This window comes from Paroedura picta, chromosome 1 (genome assembly GCF_049243985.1).
Source record: "Paroedura picta isolate Pp20150507F chromosome 1, Ppicta_v3.0, whole genome shotgun sequence".
Lineage (NCBI taxonomy): Eukaryota > Metazoa > Chordata > Lepidosauria > Squamata > Gekkonidae > Paroedura > Paroedura picta.
Window position 1 is genome coordinate 77883075 of NC_135369.1, and position 25657 is coordinate 77908731.

Below are 25657 nucleotides of genomic sequence, written 5' to 3' on the forward strand. Positions count from 1 at the left end.
GAACAGCAGTAAGAAGCATCACCTGGGCTTCAGAAGATGAGTCAGCTAATTATGCAGATAAAAGGAATATGCTAAGTAAGGCTTGGAGTGAAAGCAACATTGCATGCCACACACCTCTGAGTGTGAACCTGCTGCCTTTGTACTCTATCCTTACTAGCCTTTGCTTGAGTTCAAAACTAGAGACTCAGACCTTGCACTGGTCTCCGAATCCTCTTTTCTGCTCACCCCTGGATTGAACCTTTGGCTTCATGACTTTGGGCAGATTTGTAGATCTTGTTCTTGCCTCTTGTTTTGTTTGTTGGCACTGTATTTGTGTATCCTAGAAAACCTGGGTAAAATAACAGTGCCAATCCTTGCCCTGACTGTGACACATTCCAATTTATGATTTAGTTTGTAAGCTTTAAGATTAAGGTAAGGACTTGATATTTTTGAATGATCTTAATCATTTTCAGAACCAACTGTAGTCTAAAAAGCAGGAATAATAATACTACCGTATATACTCGCATATAAGCTGAGTTTTCCAGCACAGTTTTTAGCACTTCAAAGACCTCCTTGGCTTATACGTGGGTAATTGATTAACAGCCTGCCCCCAGCCAGCCAATCGCAGTGTTGCATTTGCAACCTAAGCTCATTGCAAGTGAGCTAACTGCCTCCAGTTAACCTTTGCCTTCTGCAAGGATCTTAAACTAAGCTCTTTGCAAATGAGCTAATTGCTCCCAGCTAACCATTGCCTTCTGCAAATATCTTGAAAGCTTACTCTGGCAGCTTGTAGGATATCAACGATTTGACTGAGGGATTCTGATATTTTTCCCCTTCTTTTCCTAATCACTTCTTCCAAACTATTATTTTGGTTTCTGTGGGTGGGGTGGGTTTTGGGGGTGCTTTGGGATTTACTATTTTTTCAGTGTTTCTTCTTTTATCTGTGGGGCAGCACTGTTTGCCTTTTCTTCTTGGGGTTGTATCTTTTAAAACAGTGGTCCCCAACCTTTTTGAGGCTGGGGACCGGCAGGGCAACTGCCCGCCCGCGCATGCGGCCCTGATTCCCTCTCCCACCCTCCCGCAGTAAGAAGCTTCCCGGGCCGCAAGCTTGCGGCCTGGGAAGTTTTTTACTGCGGGGGGGGGGGGCAGGGAGAGGGAGCCACGGCCTGGCGCCAAGGCCTTCGCAGCCCGGCACCAGGCCGCGGCCCGCGGATTGGGGACCACTATTTTAAAAGTTGATTTTTACAGTTCTTTCTTTCAGTTTTCAGTTTTACAGTTCTTTATATCAGTGTTTTGTTCTGGGGGGCACTATAGCCGCCAGTTTGGTAGCTACTTGTTGTAGTAAGTTGCCAACTTTGGGTACTATTGTTCTGCTCTGATTTGTTGGCCTGGGAGGGGGGGCACTGTTTGGTTCTCCTGCCAGAGCTGTTCTCACAGAGCAGTTCTGTTAGTGCTCTCTCAGGGTGTCTGGCATCAAGAAAGGAAGGGAAGGCAATTATAAGCCGCTTTGAGACTCTTTTGGTTAGTGAAAAGCGGGGTACAAAAACCAGCAGCTATTCATCCTGGGAGGGAGGCTGGATGGGAAAGCCTGTGATGACTGAGCATGGATTAAGTGCTTAAGCCACCCTGTACATTTACCAGTAGCCTGCTGCATTTCCCACCCTCAGCTTATATGAGAGTCAGTAAGTTTCCCCACATTTTGTGGCAAAATTAAGTTCCTTGGCTTATATCCGGGTCGGCTTATGTGCAAGTATATACGGTAACTAAAATACATTGAGAATTTGATGGAAGGAAAATTTGATAGACTAGTAAAGCACTTTGACACGAAATTAATAATAATGCATTATGGGTGAATAAATTGTGTAAACTATTATTTATAGGATTCATAGTCCTTTGATAAAACTATTATTTCTTGGGATATATAACTGTTTTTTGTTTTTTAGTTTTCTTTCAGGATTACTACATATGAAAAAGAAACCATCTATACAGCTTTCCAAACTTGGAGAGTAGGGGCTGGAAGCAAAATTAATTTGCATCTTTAGATTATCACAAAGGATAGGTATGGTCCTATTTAAAACACACACAATGTTTCCCAGAACAAGCTACTGACCACTGTATGCAAATAACTACTTGGCCCTCATCTTAAGCACACTTTTCTCCACTGACTTCCCATGACTTTACATTTGCTTGAAAATCACATATCTGCAAATTTGATTTGTAGATCACGTGACATATTTCTTCGAAGTAATTTTTAATAAATTCAACAATTCCTTCTGAATAAAGGAAATCACCTTTGAATGCCCTTTTTATATAGTAATCTTTGCCAAAGTCTCAACTGATGAAGCATTAATGGGATTCACAGCACAACTGAGATTAGATCTTTTGTATCCATATGATCTAGGATTTCAGGATGCAGTGCTTTCTATATTAGAAAAACATCATTTCATTGAAAATATGTGTCTCCATTTCTTTTTTTCACTCCATCAGTCAGACAACAGATGCAATATTAATAGTACCGCCCCTAAGAGCAATTTTTCAGTTTTAAGAAATGAACTTTAACTTCTATAGTGATGTTTTTACTTAAAGTGGCAGTCAACCATGGGCAAGATGTGGAACTGATGTTAAATAGAGTTTGTTCAATTATCTGTTAAGTTTGGAAACTGCTACTAGGGCAAGCAAGCTAGTAATTCCTGGTTTTTAAAATAATCTGTATGCATCCTAAAAGTAACTGGTATGTCTGAAAGAAGTAGGACAAAGAACTGACAGTTATGTAAGATGATTATTACATTTCTTTTGGCATCCATAGGCGTGTGGGGGGGATCAATGAACAGCCCACTAGCTTTCCATCCACAGATAGCTCACCCAGAAATCTAGCCCATTCATTTCTTGTTTTAAAACATTTTGAATTACCACTATTCATTACACATTGGGGGCAGGGGAGGCAATAACCAGGGACTCGAAGGAGATGTTTCAGTGAGGTCTGTACTTAGGATTCACCATCTCTACAGCTTCTGAGGATCCAAATTTAACTAAATCATTTCAATTCAGGCCCCAGCCAACAAGAATCACAGTACTTTCTGTACTTTATAACAAAACAAACATGAAGCTTTGTCAGGAAAGGTAATGAAAGAATCTATGAACAGGAGAGATGAAATAGAAGCAGGAAAGCACAAAAAAGTACTTACCAATTCAGCACCACATCCCCACAAAAAAAAAAATTCATAAAATAAATGGCACAGTTTAGTTTATAAATCATCTACTGTAGCGGTCCCCAACCTTCTTGAGGTCGGGGACCGCCTCTGGGGGTGGGGGAGAGCCAGCGGCCCGGCTGCCACAGTTACACGTAAACGTGCATGCGCTATTGCTGCGCATGCGTGTTTTGACCACCAGGTGGCGCTAACACACATGCGCAGAGTTGCCACGCATGCGCGTTTTCGCCAGCAGGGGGTGCAAACGCACATGCGTGGCAGTTCTGTGCATGCGCGTTTCTGTTGCCGGCGTGCCGGCTGTCGCGCCGGCCTCTTTCCCCCCCTCTCGCTGCAGGGGAGGAGGCAGGCGCGGCCGCTTGCGGCCCGGTACCGGGCCGCGGAACGGGGGTTGGGGACCCCTGATCTACTGGACTATAAAACAGAATGAAAGAGCCTAACAAGTTATTGTTTATTTAGCCCCAAAAGTTTTATTTCCAAGAGAATACAGTCTTAAAAGTAGACCCTTTAAAGTAGACCAGCCTATAAATACTAGTATAAGCCCTTTGATGAGCAAGAGTTCAGTTACACCACCTAAAATAATGTCTAGTATGTTTAAAGGTAAAGATAAAGGTATTCCATGTGCAAGCACTGGGTCATGTCTGACCCTTGGGGTGACACCCTCCAGAGTTTTCATGGCAGACTCAATACAGGGTGGCCTTGCCTTTGCCTTCCCCAGTCATTACTGTTTTACCCCCCAGCCACTGGGTACTCATTTTACCGAGGAACCACCTCTTTGCCTATGCCACCCAGAGAGTGCTTCGCTCCACAAATACCAACCAACTGGTGATTCCTGGCCCTCGAGAACCTTGTCTGACTTCAACCAGAGCCAGGGATTTTTCGGTCCCGGCCCCCATTTGGTAGAATGAGCTCCCAGAAGAGATCAGGGCCCTGCCAGAGATAAAACAATTCCACAGGACATGCAAAACCATGCTCTTCCACCAAGCCTTTGGTCAGGGCCAATGCAAACTAGAGACCCCGGGGCCCCTTCCACCACCAAACTGCACCCAGTAGAGACACAGAGTGACTGTGCCCTTCAACGTTAGAAAAAGTTATATTACAAGTTATATATGCTATAAGTTCATGCTTGTGTACTGTAGCACAAATTTGTATTGTACCTCCATTACTCCATTTTCACTGTAAACTGCCCTGAGCCACAGGAAGGGCAGCATATAAGTAGGGCCTGCAAAATGGAGCTGTTCCACCAGGTCTATGATTGAGGCCAGCACAACAAGGAAGATCTGTACCCCCCCCCTTCCAGGATAGAGCAGGATAGAAATTATGGACTTTTGTAACTCGCTCTACGCAGGCCTGCCCTTAGCCCTGACCCAGAAACTACAACTAGTTCAAAATGCAGCAGCCAGGATCCTCACGGCAAACACCGTGGAGTTCCCATATCCGGCTTATTCTCCATCAGCTGCAATGGTTACCAGTTGAATTCCGGATCAGACTAAAGGTTCTGGTAATTACCTTCGAGGCCATACGCGGTCAGGGCCCAGTGTACCTGAGGGACCGCCTCCCCGCCTATGCCCCCAAAAGAGCTCTATGCTCTACTGCCTCCAATCAGCTAAGGATCCCTGGCCCTAAAGAAGTCCGTCTGGTCTCGACCAGGGCCAGAGCATTCTCTGTTCTGGCCCCTACCTGGTGGAATGAGCTCCCAGAGGAGATCAGGGCCCTGACGGAGCTTAAACAGTTCCGCAGGGCCTGCAAAAAGGAGCTCCTCTACCAGGCATTTGGCCGAGACCAGGCGTAATCTACAGCGACCAAGGGCCCCTGCTCCCCGCCCACCCACCCCCTCAGAATTCAATCAATAAGCCCTGGACCTGTTTGTATTACGATTGTTTACTGTTATACTGTGTTGTGTTTGGTTGCAATTGTTGGTTATCGATATAGATAGATAGATAGATAGATAGATAGATAGATAGATAGATAGATAGATAGATAGATAGATAGATAGATAGATAGATAGATAGATGTGAATAGTGGCTACGGGTTCCATCTGCACCCCTCTTCCCACCTCCATCTATGAGATTTTTATTGGGGGAATGGATAGTGTTTTGAATTGTTTTTTCTGCCATACCTGTTTTTTGTATTGTGATTACTGGATCTGTGTGGTTGTATGCCTGAGGTTTTAATGGGGTTTTTTAAGGGGTTTTATTGGGGATTTTATCCAGACTGTTGTAACCCACCACAAGCCACTTGGGAGTGGCAGATAATAAATTGAAATAATAATAATTATTATTATTACTATTTATTAAATAAATACATTTTCATTTGGCCAGTAGCCATCAAGTATTTCTAATAGAAATATTGGATATTATGCAATAAAAGGAGAAATTAACCTCCATGAACCAAGATAAAGAAGAGATATGACAAGTCTGAAATGTATTCGTTACAGATGGCATAAGAGACAATGATCAAAAGACAGACAACAATGGAAGGCAGCTTCAAAGACACAGCTAAAAGGATGGGGAAGTTGCACTCAGACATAAGCAGAAACAGCTCACATAGAAACAACTTCGATGTGGTAAGACAGATTAAAAAGTGTGATGTGTTTGTAGTGGGGAAGAGAAAGTACTTTTAAAATAACTGGAGAACATTGCTTTAAATGGAAATGTGGACAGATGTCATCCTAGACCATAGAATAAAGAAACTATAAAAGAGAAAAAGAAAGAATTCTTCTGTTATCTTAACTTCTTTTGGTTAAAGCTCTCAATAAGGACAGTAAATAATTCACTCTCAAAATATGCAATGGAAATGCTGAAGACTTGTGTTCACAATCTCAGTGCAGTAAATTTAGTCATATAAAGGTTAGTGCTGTCTCTCCAAAGTAGTCTTATGGGGCTGATCAAGATCTGAATAAAATAAAACACATATAGAACAGGATTAGCCAGTAATTCCAAAGCATCACCCTATGAAAGAACTGCTAACGTGCTCTGAGAAATTAAAAGCTCCTATGAGTCCTATGTATCCATAAACTGTAGAGACTGCCTATTGTCTGTCTCTCTCTACAATTCTGTGTCCTGGTCCAACTCCCCTGCTTGAAGTCTCTGCTGGAAGCAGGTAATTTCTTCCATAACTGAGACTGGAGAATTCAAGTGCTGCCAATGCAAAGGCAGAGAGCTACTCTACCTATGCTATCATTTAGAAAAGACAAAACACAAAATTCTTAACTCATAAAACTAGAGACAGGGTTTCTGTCACTTTCTGACAGTGTGCAAAACACTTGGCTCCTTCCTACATAACACTACCACACCTCATCCTTGGATTTCTTTCACCAGATCCCAGATTCATGAGAAACTAATAGGAATCAGACACTGCAGCTAGTTTGTGCTTAACAGAGATTAAAAGACACTTCATTTCAGCAGGGAGATACTAAAATATGATGGGTCGGACATGACTTCGCACCCAATAACAACTGTTCACAAATGTACAATTCTAGGGCAAAAATAGCCTGTATCCAGCAAAGCCACAGACAGAAGGATTTCTCTCCCCCTTCCTCCCACTGTTACCCCAAATCCTTGCCTCCCTGAAATGCTTCTCATAGCTCTTCAAGAAGCCCTTTGAGCTGCAAAAGGAGGGGGATAAAGTTGTGGCCTGTGGATGGAACTCTTTCTGTATGCAGAAATGCTCAGCAGATCCAAACTAATGTGCCATGAATGGAAAATCTCTGTTTACAGGTAATATAAGATCACAGAAATGTTGAAAAACATTTGTAAGTCAACCTTCCCAGGATATCATCTTCAAAATCTGAAATCAGTGCCTTTCCAACTTGCATTTCTGTTTTCATACATGCAAAAAATAATGGAAGGGAAACGAAGAATGCTTTAACATGCACATTATGTTGTAATCATATTGTGATGACAGGAAAATTCACTTGACACTATCACAGATAACATTAAGGAAAAGAAGGGTTAACTGGTCTTGGAAAAAGTATATACTTTTTAATAGAGATAAGAATAGGTGAATGAGAAATTATAAGTAGGTCAGCACTTTGAGGAAGTCAATTAAGGATAACAGCACGCGCCAAAAAGCTGCTGTAACAATGCAAAGGATGAAACTGAATCATGAGGGGAAGGCTGGACAGAAACCAGAAGAATGCCAAATGAGATGACTGCTAGCAGTTCAAAGAAATGAGAGCATACAAGACTGGGTAGAAGAGAAGAAAATGAAGAACAGAACTTCAAGGGATGTCAGAAACAGAAAATGACAAGCTGATAAAGGAAACAAATCAGTTATGATAACAGAAAATGGGTTGGGGGGGAAATTAAATGGAAGGAAAGATAATGAATGTAAAATACAATAGACATTTTTGAAAAAGAAACAAAGAATGCTTTTTGACCTAAGTTTGTAGCAATAATCAATTCAGACTGAAGACACGTAACTGAATCGGTGAATGGCCCTACTTGCAGAAAAATATTAACATATCTTTTTAAAGTGTCCCATCCTGAAATAGAAGATCACTGTCAAACAACTCCACATTGTCTATCCAAAAACAGTTCACTACATAGTACATGCATGTATGGTTGTGAAAGTTGGACAATGAAGAACGCTGACAGGAATAAAATCAATTCCTTTGAAATGTGTTGTTGAGGGGAGAGTCTTACAAATACCATGAGCAACAAAAATACAAATATGTAGGTTCTAGATCAAATCAAGCCTGTATTCTCTCTAGAAGCTAAAATTACCAAACTAAGGCTCTCATATTTTGGTCACAGTATAAGACAAGAATAACTGGAAAAAGATAGATTCAAATGAATAGCCGTGTTGGTCTGAAGTAGCACAATGAAATCAGAGTCCAGTAGCACCTTTAAGACCAACAAAGATTTATTCAGGGGATGAGGTTTCGAGTGCAAACACTCTTCATCAGACTAAGATGGTTAGTTCTTAGTCTGAGGAAGAGTGCTTGCACTCGAAAGCTCACGCCTTGAATAAATCTTTGTTGGTCTTAAAGGTGCTACTGGACTCTGATTTTATTGGAAAAGACAACAATACTAGGAAAAATGAATGGCAGCAAGAAAAAAGGAAGAACCAATATGAGATGGATGGACTCAATAAGGAAGCCACAGCCCCCGGTTTGCAAGATCTAAACAAGGCTGTTAATAATACAACACTTTGGGAGTCATTAATTCATAGGGTCACCATACATCAGAAGTGACCAGAAAGTATTTAGCAATCACACATTTAGCAAGTGTCAAACGAACGGGTGGAGACTAACTTTCCAAACCCAAATTCCCACTGTCTTGCTTTTAGGGTCCATTTAGAAAATAAGCCTTTAAAAACCAAACTTATTCTTAAGATTAAACTGTTATTTTCCCGCCAATAAATTCACCAACCACACTACTCAAGAGAAGTCTTGCCTCATGGAACTACATAAACTCTCTGATCAACGCACATGATCATATTAACATGCAGCAGTTTGACACAATGTCCTGCAGTTCTTTAGATGCCTCCAGGTGGTGACCACACCTATGGCAGGGCACCTGTATGGTTTTGCCCATTGGTGTACTACACAAGCCCAGTGAATCCGGACTTTCCTCTTTATACCCCTTTCCCATGCTACTATTTCCATCACAGCAATTAATACTGATTACAAATAAGCCTGTACTGTCTGGTAGACATAATGTACTCACACCAGGGAAATCTGAGTTCAAATCATTATATTTTATTTATTTTTATCTATTTATTTATTATTTAGATTTATTTTCCACCGCTATTGGAGAACCGTCTCATGACAGATTACAACCATAAAAACAAATCCTACATAAAAGATAAAAATATTAAAACCAACAATAGCCCAGTGGTGAGATTAAAACACCCCACCTCCTCCCCCCATTTCCATGACCAGTACCTCAATCTCTGCCGACACCAGTACCTCAATCTCTGCCGACGCCAGAATTCAGGGGACAGCCATTCAATGACTGATCTCCTTTCTCTGGGGTCATGGACAGAGGGTAGCACTAGGAGAGAGTTCTTTAAGGCACCACCAATTTACATGTGGAGTCCTGCAAGGAGCAGTCCTCTCTCCAATCCTAATTTAATATCTTCATGCGCCCGCTCGCCCAACTGGTCCAGAAGTTCAGGCTGAGTTGTCACCAATATGCAGATGACACCCAGTTCTTCCTCCTGATGGATGACTGCCCTGATTCTCTCCCAGAAGCATTAGTCAGCTGCTTGAAAGCAATGAGTAAATTGCTCAAGCAGAGTAATCTGAAGCTCAATCCTTCAAAATTAGAGGTCCTATGGCTGGGCAGGAAGGGTCCAAGTGTGGAAGCGTGTTTGCCCAACCTGGACGGTGTGCAGCTGGCAGTGGGCCCACTCCACCAGGACCTTAGGTGTGATCCTGGATGCTACCCTCTCAATTGAGACCCAGGTCACAAAAGTAGCATGGCTGGCCTTCTACCACCTTTGCCAAACCAAACTACTAGTGCCCAACAGCCGTTCATGCCTGAATCAGCCAGCACCACGGCACTGAGGAAGGGGTGGCTCCGATGCCAGCACACCAGTCAGTGTATGCACTCAGGTGCAAAGCTCTTTGCCTGTGTGTGGGCGCCGGGTCATGCACCGCCACTGGTGCCGCCCCTCCCCTCCGCACCACTGGCTGCTTCGGATGTGAACGGCCACTTTGGCAGCCGAAGCACCCAACCCTACCAACAATTGCACTGGCTACCAGTCAAATTCCAGATCAGGCTTAAGGTTTTGGTAATTACCTTCAAGGCCATATGTGGTCTGGGCCCAGTGTACCTGAGGGACCGCCTCTCTGCCTACACCCCTCAAAGAGCTCTGCACTCTGCCACCTCCAACCAGCTAGCGATCCCTAGCCTGACCCCCACGGTGGAATGAACTCCCAGAGACAATCAGGGCCATAAGAACTAAAACAGTTCTGAAGGGCCTGCAAAAGGGAGCTCCTTCACCAGGCATTTGGTTGAGGTTGACCAAAACGAAACAGCATTTACTGGGCCCGCAAACCTCCCTCTCTTGAATGTATACGACAGATATGACCAACCATGGGTCTGTTAGATTGTTTACCCTGTTAGAATGTTATCTTCTGTTAATTGTTATTATTATTGCTGTTACCTTCGTTATAACCACCAAGTTAGATGTATTTCTTTTTACTTTCTACATGAACCGCCCTGAGCCTTAGGGGAGAGTGGTATACAAATGCAATCAATCAATGAAAACTTGCTCACTGTACTTCAGTATTACAATAGGTATGAAACTTTGGCCATTTTTCCACTGTTTACCTGAGTATCCTTTTAACACAGAGATATCATATGCAGCCCTTAAGTTCCATAATGTATCAGATAAACATAAAAACCTGGGTCATCTGGAATGACATAGGTAAGAGGGGCACTAACATTATAGGATTCCAATAGCATTGTTATTGATTTCTGTTTGACAAAATACTTAACACTTGATATTAAAGCTTTATGCTTAGACAAGTCCCAAAATATGGTCAAAGATCTGATCCACATCAGGAATGTGTACTGCCTATGCTCTTGGAGCAATACTGCCACCTGTGCACCAGCTGCAGGAGTACTTACAACCATTCCCCCACCCCCAGTACACATTTCCTGATCAAGAATATGCCTGCAGAGAACATGCGCTCATTCTGCAGCTGCTGCTGGCATAGTCAAGGCTTTCGTTCACACACAACTGCACTAAAGCCAACTGGAGAGGACAAGACCAAAACTGAAGTCTTAGTTATTTTACAGTACAACTGGCTTCCCGTATAATGTACTTCTGAACTTCAGCTGAAATCTGATTGAAATTGAAGCTACCAAGGACAGGAAGACTAAGAGAATGAACAAAGCAAAAAGAGACAAATGTGAAGTGAGGAAGAAAATAAAACAGCAGACCAATTAAGAATGTCTTCTCTCACACAAATATACAAAAAAATGGTTCAAAAGGGCAAGTATGGACTACTATTTTAAACCATCTGAATTCCATGGTACTTCCTCCCACCACCCACAACATGTAGCACATTGCTAAAGTTTTTATTATTGAATTGACTTGTTTTATTAAATTGTTTTATCAAATTGTTGAGACCACTATGCTGAGAAGGGTGGCTTTTGAATGCAAATAAAATAAATTAAGTTTGGAAATGAACTACAAAACCAATGAAACTATTATTTACCAGAAGTGCAATAATGCCAGGAAAAAGAAATGCCAAGAAAAAAGACCTCATAGTAGATAGCTCAGTCAAAGTGTCCAGTGTGCTATGGCAGTGAGAAAGGCAACATCTATGTTAGAGATTATTAGGAAAGGGATTGACAATAAAACAGCTGATATAATATAGCCCTGTATAAATCTATGGTGCAGCCTCATCTGGAATAAGATCACCATAGTTCAAAAAGTACATTGCAAAGCAGGAAAAAGTACAGGAGAGAGCAACAAGATGATTAAGGGGTGCAGCACCTTCCATAAGAAGAAAGGCTAAAGAGTCTGCAACATTACAGTTTAGAAAGGAGACAACTTGGAGGGAAAAATGATAGAGGTTTAAAAAATTATACATAGGGTACAGAGAGTAGACACAGAAACGTCTTCCTTTCCAAAAATACTAAGAAGATAACAGAAGCCACATTGGATCAGGCCAATGGCCCATCCAGTCCAACATTCTGGCTGTTTCTGCACCGGAGGCTTTGTGCCAGGCTGCAGGTTAGAGTTTGAGCCGAAGCAGGCTGCCCCGCTTTTTCCTGCTTTCTTCATGGGGGAACATTTGGCCCAGTGCACTTCGTCCATCCCTGATTTGTGCTCCTGTATGGAAGCTGGGGCAGTACAGTTCACAATGAGGAAACAGTCTCTGTGTCACATAGTGGCCAAAACCCAGGTGCTGTCAGATTTACCAGTAGCACCAGAATTCCAGAAGCCCTCCCACTGTTAACTTCCCCCAGAACCAAGAATATAGAGCATCAGTGCCCAAGATACATTGTTCCATCTATATCTTGTAGCTAATAGCCACTGATGGACCTCTGTTCCATATGTTTATCCAACCCCTTAAGAAGCTATCTATGCTTATAGCCGCCCCTACTTCCTGTGGCAATTAATTCCATGTTACTTACTCTTTGGGTGAAGTACTTCATTTTATGTGGGGATGGGTGATTCAATTCTGATAGGATCAAAAGTACCCAATTTGATGCTGATTCGGGTATTTGTTGGATGTATCTGAGCCAAATCACCAATTCCTGTAGTTTGAACTGCCTGAATAAAAGGTCAGGGATTCAGGCAGTTTAAACTTTAAAGGGAAAGGGAGAGTGTGCCAAACAGCTGATCCCAATGATCAGCTGTTTGGTGAGTCTTTTAAATGACTCCCTCAGAAAAGCTACCAAACAGTTGATTAGACAGGAAGGCTAGGGCAGATAAAGAGCTGCCAAACAGGCAACCCCTGGGGATTGCCTGTTTGGCAGCTCTTTAAATGCCTTTTTCCCCATCCCAGCATTCCCCCACCCAGCAAAAAGAGCCAGCTCTTTTTTGCTGTGTTAGAAGGCTGGGCAGGGGCAGAGCTGCCAAACAGCTGACCTTTGTGGATGGCCAATTTGGCAGTTTTTTCAATACCTCTTTTCCCACCCCAGCCTTCCCACACAGCAAAAAAACCTGGCTCTTCTTGCTGCGTGGAAAGGTTGGGGTGGGGAAAGAGCCGCCAAACAGCTGATCCTTAGAGAAAAGCTCAGCCTGTGTACATAATTTTTAAAAGGTACTTTTGGGATTTCAGTCAAATTGAAACCAGTGATTAGTCATTCGGGTGTTTTGGACCCATGCCGAATCTGAAAAGTACCAATTTTTTTCCTATACATATGACTAGTTCTAAGCCTACTGCTCATTAATTTCATTGAGCACCAAAGAATTCTTGTATTGTAAGAAAGAGAACAGCACTTCTTTCTCTGTCTTCTCTATCCCATGCATTATTTTATGAACTTCTATCATGCCACCCCTCAATTTCTCCAAACTAAAAGTTCTTAATCACGTTAGTTGTTGTTTTATGTTATTTTCTAATGCTGTAATATCATTTCTGAAGTGTGGGGACCAGATCTGTACACAGTATTACAAACAGGGCCACACTATAGATTTATATAGAGGCATTATGATACTGGCTGATTTGTTTTCAAACCCTTTTAAAATAATCCCCAGTATAGCATTTGCCTTTTTTTTTACTGCAGTCACACATTGAATCCACATATTTAGTGAGTGATCTACTACATCTCCAAGACCTCTCTCCTAGTCAGTTATTTATAGTTAGGATTTTTGGTTCCAATGTGCATTACTTTGCACTTGCCCACATTGAACTTCATTTGCCATGTTGATATCTACTCGCCCAGCCTCAACAGATCCCTCTGGAGTACCTCACAGTCCTCACTGGTTCTCAACTTAGAACTCAAGAACATCCAATGAAGGTGGCAGATTCAGGGCAGACAAAAGGAAATACTTCCTTACACAAAATTCATTTAAAAAAATGGCAGGCCCGTGTAGAGTGAGTTACAGAAATCTATTCTGGAGGTGACCGTCACCTGGATCACCGTGGCCAGGTGTTCGAGGGACAGATAGGGCTCTAGTAGCCGGGCTTGGCGGAGGCGGTAAAACACATGCCCTGCTACTTTCTTGACCTGTGCCTCCATAGTTAGGGAGGCATCAATGGTCACACCTAAATTCCTGACCTGGGGCACGGTTGTAAGTTGCGTCCCTGCCAAGAATGGTAAGCGCGCTTCCTGGTCCGCTCCCCTCCCTCCTAGCCACAGGACCTCCGTCTTGGAGGGGTTGAGTTTCAGGCGACTCTGCTCAAGCCACTCAGTCACTGCTTTCAAACATCTGGCAAATGGTTCCGGGGGGGGGGAGTCTGGGCGGTCATCTATGTGGAGATACAGCTGGATGTCATCTGCATATTGATGACACCCTAGCCCACAATCACATACCAGCTGGGCCAGAGGGCGAACAAGGTCTTCACAGTTCCTGCTCACATCCTCAAAATCTCCTTTGAAATTTAAAAGTTGCTACCAGTTTCTATGATATTATATCATTCTGCAATAACCCCGCTCCCAAATTTTCATTTCTTAGCACAACTCTCAATGAGAAAATATATATAGTATATTTTATAAAGGCATAATACAGGAGTGGCCAAACTGCAGCCAGCCCTGGCATAATAACATTTTAAATAAACAGCTGAACAAAACACATAAATGAACATAATATTCTGAACTCTCAGTTAGACTTACCTTTTGATAAACTACAGAACACACTAGGTCTTTGACAACAGAGAGGGAGAGATCTTGAGCCTCAATGGTGACTGTCTCTCGAGTGAGACCAATCTGCAGCAAGAAGGAGACCCCATGCACTGAACCTCTGGAGTTAGTGAGACTCTGTGTGCTGAAGCTGCCATTGGACAGCCGACCTGAGAGTCCCGACTGTGGACTTGAAGATAACGAAGGGGTAGGTGGAGCAGCAGCATGGGATATAGACGGTGAAAACTTCTGTAAGGATGGAGGAGAAGATTCGTTCGATGACATCTGACTTGATTTAAATTTGTCAAGACTTGCTTAATAGTAAAGAAAAAAAACTAGGCTTTTTTCTTTACCCCACAATGTTGCAAGAGTATTTTCACGCTTCCCGTCTATGGTTTAAGGAGGGGGGGATTCTCTTGTCTAGGTTATCTTCATTTTCCCTTTCATTCTGTGCATGGTGATATTACTTTGGCTAGAAGTTATTTTAATGAAAGGTCCTTTTTTGCACAGCTTCAAATCAGCTGATTTGCCTTCAGCACCACATCCAGATGTTGGGAGAGGCTTACATCATTATGAAATTGTTCTCTTCAGAAACAGACATTACTTTTTCACCCAGGCTCTTCATTCCAGTGCTTTTTGAGAACTCTTAGGTTTGGCTTGAAGAAAACATCCTTCACATAAAAATTACTGCACTCGATGATTCAGCACCACACACAGACTTACAACTTATGCCGATATCCTTGTCAGCTTGTTTTTTAAATGTGAATGACGTCCTGTGCCACAAGTATTGTCTTGAAAAAAAAATATTCTTTTTTCAGAAGTTCTTGGTTCAATACACAGAGATGAGAAAATACGGTTACCCTCAATGGTCTCCAAGTTTTCATTTTTAGAAGATGATCATCTGCCAAAAGGAAGAAACATTTCTACAAATACAGCTTCAACGAACATGTGTAGTTGATTCACCGGTGTAGTGTGCAGCATTTTGAAGTCTTATGTATTGCCTAGTGGGGGGGAAAAAAGCTAGTTATTTCACATATATATGTAATTATATAGCACCATAATCATGCATGTTAAAAACAGAAATGATACTAAATTCACCAATATTTGTGCCACAATCCATTTCTGCACATGCAATTAGATAGACATATCATTCATGCTATATAGTCTGTGAAGAACAAGATGTTTCTTCTTCCTACCCATAACCAGGCTGCATCAAGCATAACAGCAGTACAAAACAATATATCAGAAACACTCATCATATCCCTGTTTTAGAAAATGTAATGACACTAAAATAATCATATTTTCAAAGCCATGACTTTGGAGGCAATACCAAGTAGGAACTAGTTTGGAATACACAGGCATGGAGTTGATTAAGTATTTTCATGTGTAAAAATTACTCTGAGGATCATTTGTCTGGCATATACTTATACGCCCCCCAAACATGACAAGGGCTGGAAGATATTGGCAGTTTGGATATAACAGGATATGCGCCTCTTACAAAAAAAACCCCACTAAATACATCTTCTCCAAAGTATGCAAGGACTAACAGTTTTGATAGCCTTTGTAAAAAAATTATCCTTCCACAATACATTCAGCTAGAAAAATCAAATCCTTTTTTAGCAATGAGTATATTTTGTAATGGTGTTTGCCAAACATTTTTCTAACAGCACGTATGCACAGAAGCACTCGGTTTGCAGTCTAATATTCTGCACTGAAAGTGTAGAAAGACCCAGAAAAAGAGGTAGTATTTAGCTCCTCCACCCACACACCTCAGCACATGATTGCTACCGCATACACACTAATTTCCCTTTTTGTGCAGTACAAATAGGGACATATCAGGATGGACTTTACATGGGCACCCTGTATTTGTGTGCACACCAAACCTCACTGACAATAGAAGTCTGTCTTTGTTGAGAACTCTAATCAGTTTTAAAAATCCTCATTGCTCAGCTTCTTCTACCACACCATCCTAACCATCAACTTCTGGAACTTTAACAAACTAGTAATATGGTTCCTATAACAGTAGTACTTACTGTTAATTCCTAAAAATGACTACTTTATGCCACTCTGATGTTAATACACCATTAAAAAGCAGAACCGCCACATGGCTTTTGCTCCACTTAAGAACTGTACTTGATATTCTGCAATTATTTTAATTTTCAATACCTAACTGACATTTTATCATGCTCAATAGTAAAATAGTTTGATTGCCTAAAACAACATTTCCGTCCTTGTGCTGAATGCTATTTCTGCAAGTCAAATGCAAATACAATCAATCAGCAACAATAGTTTTTATAATTGAAATTGCAAAGAGGTTGAAGAGTCAACAAAAATTTTTATATGAAGCAATGACTGACAAGCTTACATAGTAGGAGTCTTGTCTGATGCCTATATTTCAGAAACTACACACTGATTTCAATTTTATCAGATGAGACATACTGCAACAGAACATGAGAAGAGAAAGCATTTTTCAACAGCAAACTGTGGAGAAAGAAAGGATAAATACACCTTCCCACACTCACAAAGCAATACACAATCATGCAATAGTTTACTTACAGTTCTGCATAACCGTTCTCTTCCTAATAGTTTTTGCTATACGCATTCCCAGTAAAAAAAAAAAAATCCTTGTAAGGATACTAGAAGAAAACCAGGCATATATTATTCAACAACAGTGATCCCCAATCCGCGGTCCTGTGACCGGTACCGGACCATGGATCAGTTGGTACCGGGCTGCAGCTCACCAACGTCGACCCAACTTTGCAGAAGTCCAGGTTAGAAAGCTCCCCTTCTCCAGTCCTGCTCTGACTAGGACTCCATCTCACGTCCAGGAGCGCCTTATTCCCAAGGCAGCCCACACAACTCCACAGCAACGAGGTTCCTGACTGCTGCCTTCAGCGACCACGGCAAAAAGAAACAGAGGCCAGCTTGCTCCTCCATCCTTCTCGTCCGTTCGCCCAATCAGAGGAACCGTAGTGACCGCCAGCTAAGCCCACCCCTCTGGCACCATCTAATGATGGGTCCTCTAGTAGACTACTCCCTCCCCGGGCCTCAGTAAAATTATCAATCGTTGACCAGTCCCCAGTGATAAAAAGGTTGGGGACCACTGTTCTACAACATACCTAGAAGAGCAGTGTGCCCCTAAGAACAATACTGGTATTCCAAACAGGAAGAAATCACAAGGCCAAGAGAGCAGGTATGTCAAGTTCTGAAGGCTCATCACCTAGTTATTATCCATTATCATAAAACAGAAATCTCTTATGGGAATTAAATGCCAAAGTTATAGAACTTTTAACATGAATGGAACCCTGCCCCTGAAAAAAGATGACATAGAATCATAAAGTTGGAAGGGACCGCCAGGGTCATCAAGTCCAAACCCTGGCACAATGCAGGAATTCACAACTACCTGCCCACCCACAGTGACTCCAAATGATCCCCCCCTTCAAAAATCTCCAGAATCCAGCCTGGCCTGGAGGAAATTCACCTAACCATCCCACAGTGGAGATCAGCAATTCCCAGGGTATGCAAGGAAGGCTACAACAGACAATCACTGGCACATCCCTTCCTGCCCACCCACTCACAATCTACCTAAATTCATAAAATCAGCATTTCTGTCAGATGACTATCTAGCCTCTGCTTAAACTTCCAAAGATGGAGAACCCACCACCCATGGAAGCCCCCACTACCCAAGGAAGCCTGTTCCACTGAGTAACCACTCTAACTGTCAGAAACATCTTCCAGATGTTTTGCCAAAAAAAAAAATTGAATTAACTTCAAGCCATTGGTTCTGGTCCAACAGAAAACAACTCTGTTCCATCTTCTCTATGACAGCCCTTCAAGTATTTGAAGATGGTTATCATATCACCTCTTAGTCGTCTTCTCTCCAGGCTAAACAGACCAAGCTCCATCAACCATTCCTCAGATCATTTGGTCTCCAAACCACTCATCATCTTTGTAGCCCTTTCTTTACACCTTCTGTCAGTTGTGTTGCCCAGAACTGAACACAGTACTCCAAGTGAGGTCTTACCAGAGCAGAATAAAGCGGCGACATCACCTCACATGATCTGGGCACTATACTGCTTTTAATATAGCCCAAAATCCCATTTGCGTTTTTAGCTACCGAGGCACACTGCTGACTCATGTTCAGTGTCTGGTCTACTAAGATCGCCCAGATCCCTTTCACACGTACTACTGCCAAGACAAGTCTTGTCCATCCTATAGTGATGTGTATGATTTTTCCTACTTAAATGAAGCACTTTACATTTATCACTATTGAAATGCATTTTAACCCAGTTTTCTAGCCTAAAATTTAGAATGGTGAATTATTACTTTTCATAGCCTCTAAAACAGGGGTAGTCAACATGTGGTCCTCCAGATGTTCATGAACTACAATGTTCATGGACTACAGTCATGGACTACAGCAAATGCTGGCAGGGGCTCATGGGAATTGTAGTCCATGAAAATCTGGAGGACCACAGGTTGACTACCCCTGCTCTAAAATATAGTGTATCTGTCAATCCTTAACACTTTTTTGCTCCCTTATATATTTGGGATACAGCCTCCTGGGAGGAGACTGTCTGGGGCCCTGTCCGACCAGGTCCATCCTGATTGGCCCTCCCCCTACAGCTCCCACCCTCCCTCCTTGCCTGCTAGAAGCCTTGGGGCTGCGGCCTCCGTTGTCGCCCATGAGGAGGGAGGCAGCAACAGGGCTTTGCGGCCCACAGGTACGCTCCTGCTGGAAAGGAGCCAGGGGAGGAGTTTGGAGCCTCCCTGCGGGCCGCAAAGCCCTGTCGCTGCCAGCGGGGGGGAGGGGCTTTCCACTCCCTTTAGCCCACTCTGCGGGCCAAAGGGAGCCACAGCCACCCTCTCACACCCTCCTGCCATTTTTAAAATAGGCTCTGATACTAGTATAAATATAATTACAGAAAGTAGCCACTAGATTATACACTTCGATGTTGATGCCAGGAAAATGCCAAGGATCCCCAAAGATAAGGGACCATGATAAAATCTTAAATACCAATGAAACTTGTACAGCTCAAATGCCTACAACTATTACTTAGGGATACAGTATCTTAAACACTGTAGGGAATGCAAATGTAGCAGTACCTACACAGTGGGCTCATAAATCTGAACAGTGAAGTAAAATGGAAGGGGCAATTTGATACTAACAAGAAGATAGTAACATGGTTTTATCAGAGACTGAACTGATTGAAAAGCAGTGTGTCAGAAGGCAGGGAGAAGGCTGCAGTAATCTAGGTGAGAGAGAACCAGGGCATAGATAGGATTTTACCAGTAGCTGTAAAGGAGTATGAGAAGCATTTCATTAGATCTTTAGCTGTGGGAGCAGGGCTAATATAGCTGCCATTTTTTCTCACAGGCAAGGCTGGATGTTGCCAATTGAGATCTGAATGAACAAAGAAAGGTGATACAGACTGCCGCCTTAAACTATTTATTCCAAAATGTATTTTCAGTTTCAAAATTATTCTTTCCATGTCAGCAGCTTGCTGGTTTTTGCCCAATAAGTTAGGCAAGGAACTTCAAGCAGAATGGCCAAACCAAAGAGAGTGAATCTAAGCATAAAGATGAAAAACGAATCTGACCAAGAAAAGTTTGATAGTCAGGTCAAGAATACACGCCACTGTCTTCCCAATACTAACACTTGCTTACACAATGAATATTTCAGTAATATTCTAAACTTTGTCCAAATTCTATTTTCCAGTCTTCAAAATGTGAAGACAGAACCTGTCTGATTAAAATTATCATTCAGTCCAGAAATGGCTCCTTTCCACTTTCTAAACTGCAAAGCCATGCAAGCCGACTCACAGACTAAAAGACACTCTAAGGATAACTTGCAAACATATATTTCCCTAACATTTTCTGAGAACATCTTCAAAATTAATCACTGAAAATTAAGAGCCAGAGTACACAGAAGAAATTGCCAAGCATTTATACCATCAGTGCATCAGAGAGCCAGTGTCGTGTAACAGTTAAGAGCAGCAGACTAATCTGGAGAACTGGGTTTGATTCACCATTCCTCCATGTGCAGCCTGCTGAGTGACTTGGGTTAGTTATCATTCTCTTAGGGTTGTTCTTAGCTCTCTCACCCTACCTCACAGGATGTCTGTTCTAGGGAGAGGAAGAGAAAGTGTTTGTAAGCTGAATTGGGACTCCTTCAAGTAGTAAAAAAAAAAGCTCTTTTCTTCAATTGGAATCTTTTATCGGTTTCACTACCTTGCTAGTGAAATACTATTGAGAGCCAGTTTGGTGTAGTGGTTAGGAGTGCGGACTTCTAATCTGGCATGCCAGGTTCGATTCTGCGCTCCCCCACATGCAACCAGCTGGATGACCTTGGGCTCACCACGGCTCTGATAAAGCTATTCTGACTGAGCAGTGATAACAGGGCTCTCTCAGCCTCACCTACCTCACAGGGTGCCTGTTGTGGGGGGAGGAATAGGAAGGTGCTTGTAAGCTGCTTTGAGCCTCCTTTGAGTAGGGAAAAGCGGCATATAAGAACCAACTCTTCTTCTATTCCCTGATCCTGCAGTTTTGTGAACGCTTGTAGAAGAACTCCAAAAAAAATTTCTCCCTATTAACCGTTTCCTAATGGTTAGTCCAAAGCTAACCCACATATTGCTGGATTCATGCTGCAACATTACACTGGCAATAGATGAAAGGTTCCTGCCTATTAACATACGAATTATGTGCTATAAAGCTCATGTTCCTATATTTATTTTACTGGTATGACTCACTGAGTTCAGTAGGACTTACTTCTCATTAAGCCTGTTCAGGATTACATCTTTAATTTTTTTAAGTGAGCTGCAATTCAGGGAGGATGTTGCATTGTATACAGTCTAGCACCGTGGTCTCCAACCCGCGGGCCGCGGCCCGGTGTCGTGCCGCAAAGGCCATGGCGCCGGGCCGCAGCTCCCTCTCCCCGCCCCCCCGCACTAAAAAACTCCCCAGGCCGCAAGCTTGCAGCCCGGGAAACTTCTTACTGCGGGAGGGGGGGAGAGGGAATCAGGGCCGCGCCCACGCGCCGCACATGCACACATGCGCCATGCGCGACTGAAATCGTGCATGCACTGCACTTTCGCACATGCACAATTTTGGACGTGCATGGAGCATGCATGATGCATGGCACTTTCGCGCATGCACGATTTTGGCAGTGCATGGCGATGCGCATGCGCGGCCGTGCATGCGCAGCGTGCACAGGCGGGCAGTTGCCCTGCCGGTCCCCAGCCTCAAAAAGGTTGGGGATCACTGGTCTAGCACACAGGAGGCCTAACCACCACAAATTTAAATTCACTTAATTGTAAGACACTAAATATGTTTGGGCTTCAAGCCAAACATCATGGAGATTTTTCATATCACTGACTATCTAATTCCGAGGTACCCACTGTAGGTTGCAGAAAGCCACAATTACGAAAGAGCCACATGACTACTGGATGACATGTGCACCAGCCTATCAAATAAACACCAATCATAATTATTAAACATTTCACTATAACTTTTTAAATTACCAGAATAGTGTTAAGCAAGTTAGTTGTGAGGAAAAGGGAGTAAAACTGCTGTCATTCCACTGCAGTCAGCTTGCACTTTTCCTGGCTGGATGCCATGGCAGAGGTTGTACTCTCTGCAGCCAGTTTGCTCCTTTCCCAGCATCCTTCCAGATGTTGGAATGAGAGCACAGAGACTGTGGAAAAGGATGGGAGGCTGCTGGAGACAACTGTCCCTTTACTTCCATCCCTAGCCCAAGGCCTGGGGCTCAGGAAGGAATACTGTGGTGGTAGCTTTCAAGGTGAGAACCAGCTGCTGACCCACAAGCCCTAGCAGACAATGGCCTTGCTGACCTTCCTGGAACTTGGAGCAAGTGCCTCACTGGGGAACAGTACTCAGAAAAGCCACATGTGGCTCCTGAGCCATCAGGTACCACTGACCCAGTCCTTTTAGCTACCGACTGAACCCAGAGCCTTCAGTATCCAAAATAAACACTCGGCCACTGAACCACAGCCTTTTCCAACTCAGAATAGAGATTTCAACAACTCCAAAACCTGCATATACTGGCTGACAAATAAAGTATGGAGGAGGAGACATTCCACCCAGCACCATAGTCCTGATTCTTCTAGTTCTGGCTACAGGCTTGTAGCAATCAGCATAGGGAACAGCAGCATCCTCAAGTGTTTTGCAGGTATTAAGCTCAATGAGAAGCCTTCTATATAGATTATGCCGCATCATACTCTATTTCCATTCAGTATAATTTACATTGAAAATCAAGAGTGCAATTCACAATTCACTGCAGTGGTTTCCTCCCTCTGGAAAATTTTATTTCCTCTAAAGTTAACAACAAACAACTTCATTGCAAGAGCTTAATGTGAATTATACCAAACACATCACTTTACATTTAAGGATGACCTGATCCGGGCCTTTCTTTCTTTCTTATTATTGACTTGCAATCCAACGAGTTGCCAAGTTGAAACCTTGTTAGGGAGGCTTGCACCAGGGCCAAAACCTTCCCAGCACTTGGAAAACATGTTGCAGGTCTACGGGCGAAAGCTAGTCCGTCCAAAAAGAGGTTGAGAAGGCGCTTTGGCGCCGGTCCTTCCTGGTGCATCTGGCTGAGCTATCTGTTTTTGAGGGGAAGGGGATTCGACACCCAGAAGAAGCCGCAATTCTCCCCTAGACACAACTTCTCTCACAGTTGCGCGGGACAAGGGGGAGGGACAGATGATGTGGCCGGAGCGAGCAGCCAGTCGTCGAGACTTGGCCGTTCTCGGCCTCCCCTTTCGACCACCACTGGATGGGGGGGGGGGGTGGAGAGAGAGAGAGAGAGAGAGAGAGAGAGAGAGAGAGAAGGCTACCCTCATGGAGAGGATGCCCTGAGGAGCCGCGGCTGCTTCTGCCTCCGGATTCGGCGCCCCCCCCCCCCCCCGCTCCCGAACCCAAGCAAGGGCGTCGTTGTTGCGGGAGCGAACGAACTTTCCCCGCTGTCCCGCTCTGCTTTCCCCCCGCCCCTCCCGCTCCCGCTCCCGCTCCCGCTCTCCCTCAGCGCCACAATGCCCGACCACTCACTTGCGTTTCCACCAGGACTAGTGGCTTCGCCCGCATCTCATTATCGCCGCTCCCACTTAGAGCATACACTGAGCGCCTCAGCCGCCAGAGACGGGACAGGAGGGCCGAGGGGCATGCCGGGAAGTGAAGTCTTCCTCCCCCCGCTGCCCCCCGGAGACAAACGACAAAAAGAACTACAACGACCGCGGTGCTACGTCGTGAGGGTTTGCGGCGGCGCAGGCGCAGTCCGCTAACCAGAGTTTCCGTTACTTCTAGTGCCTGTGGCGGTTGCTGTTCTAAAACGCTAGCGCGAGGGAGCAGGGAAGAAAAGGAGGAGTGGGTGGGGAAACGTGGTGGAGCGGGAGAATGAGGTCGTAAGCCAGCGGGAGATGGCAACGGGGATTCACAACGTGGGTTGGTACCCGTAAGACGAAATATCCTGCAACGTGTCTGAAAGCGCGAGGGGCGACGCAATCCCCCGTGTGGCATTCGCTGTCAGATCTTTCTAGCCTGGCAAAATCCCCTCGCTTGCAACTCATGTTATTTTGACACGTTATGTTGCTTGGGGAGCTCTGCGTGCAGTTTCCGGGGGGGGGGGTGGAAGCTATAAAGCGGCCCTCCCCTTAGGTAATGTTCAAATTCCTAAAGTATTTGATCATCATCTTCCCATCTTATGATATACCAAATTCGATCCGAAGGAATTAACTTTCCATAACGATGCTGCTCTTCATGTGCTGCAGACGAGGTTTGTGTAAGTTTACAGACAACCATTTTAAAACAAATCATATTTAGCCATCTTATCTTTGAAAAACTTCAGAGTTAAAACAGCCACTATACACTCCGCTGTAGCTTTGTTGAGTACTCCCAACTAGAATCAAAAGTGCAAAATATTGCTAGGCAGCTGCTGCAAGGTTTCTAAATTCTCCCATGTTGCTGTGACATTTGTCAGTCAAGACCCTGCTCTTCAGCGGAAATTCTTAATTCATGGCCATCTGTGGGTGGTAGGTCAAAATCAGCCCTGAAGGTATGCATAATGACCCATCACATGGCTAGCCTAGCAACACCCACTTGCTACTTAACTGCTCCTCTCCATCCATTTAGCACTGCAGTCTAGAAACATCCCAGATTTATATCAACAGCTTCCTTTGTTTGGTTTAGAAGAGTTCTTAATTTGTAAATCTAATCACACAGTAGATAGCAAAATAGTTAACTTCCACCTGGATCAAATTGACCTGTATATGAAACATCAGGCTTTGCTTTAGAACAGTGGTTTCAAATTGTGGCCTGCCAACAGGAACCGTAACCTGCACTTTCCAAATGACAACCTTTCAGATACAACCTTTCCTCTCAGCCTCCTCCATTCTGAACATTCCCAGGTCTCACAACCTTTCCTTGAGGCTTGGAAAAAAATAAGAGAAGGTGCCTCTACTAACCTGGACCCCCCAAATAGAATGGCTGTGGTCTGAAACCTGATGTTAAGGATGAAAAACAGAAAAATGTCAAATTCCTGCTTTTTATTTTGGTCAAGTGAGTCCTCAGAAGTACAGTAAGTTAAGTTGTGCTTGTAAAGACTCCAGGGCCAAGGACCACACCCCTCTGTGGAGGATCTGCCTCTTTATGAGGCAACACACCACAATTGTGAAGCTTGTACTGTCATGCTGAGGCCTGGCTAGTTTAAGACTCCTCCACTTGTTTACACTTCACTGCTAGAGCTGTTTTCCTGCCTGAGTCCTTTCCCCCAGTCCTTGAGTTCCTGCTCTCACCATCACATCTTTCCTGCAAGGTTCTTCTTTTTATTCTTTAGCTGGCGATTGGTGGGACAGTTTGTCCTCTCAGCCAATATGCTGCTTTCGGTCCCACTGGATTTTTTGCCTTGTTTGTTTCCACTCTTGGCAATTGGTGGCAGTAGTTTTGGCCATATGGATAGTCTATTGCTGGTTTCTATGGTCTTCCTCGGACTGTTTAAGCCATGTTTTCTTTAGTGCCAGTTGTTGGATCTTCCATTCAGTTGGTCTTTCTCGCCAGAGGAATCCATGTGGTTTCTTGCCTGGTCTCCCTGGTTTCCCAGTTCTGGTCACCATGGCAGTGACCACCCTTCTCCTTTTGCAGCCAGGCTTGGAACAACCATCCTTGGCAGAGTTTCCTGCGAGGTTAAACCAGGGGATAACCCATCTG

General features: G+C 43.7%; 1 protein-coding gene across 1 annotated transcript in view; it reads right to left on the reverse strand.

The window, feature by feature from the left end:
* Positions 1-23690, reverse strand: part of PRKD3 (protein kinase D3) — a 63521-nt gene extending 39831 nt beyond the window's left edge. The window contains exons 1-2 of the mRNA XM_077344137.1: positions 23504-23690; positions 14432-15438 (exon numbers count right to left, since the gene is read on the reverse strand). Coding sequence (XP_077200252.1) covers positions 14432-14722 — 291 coding nt within the window. The 5' untranslated portion in view covers positions 14723-15438; positions 23504-23690. The remainder of the gene's footprint in view (positions 1-14431; positions 15439-23503) is intronic.
* Positions 23691-25657: the final 1967 nt, after the last annotated feature.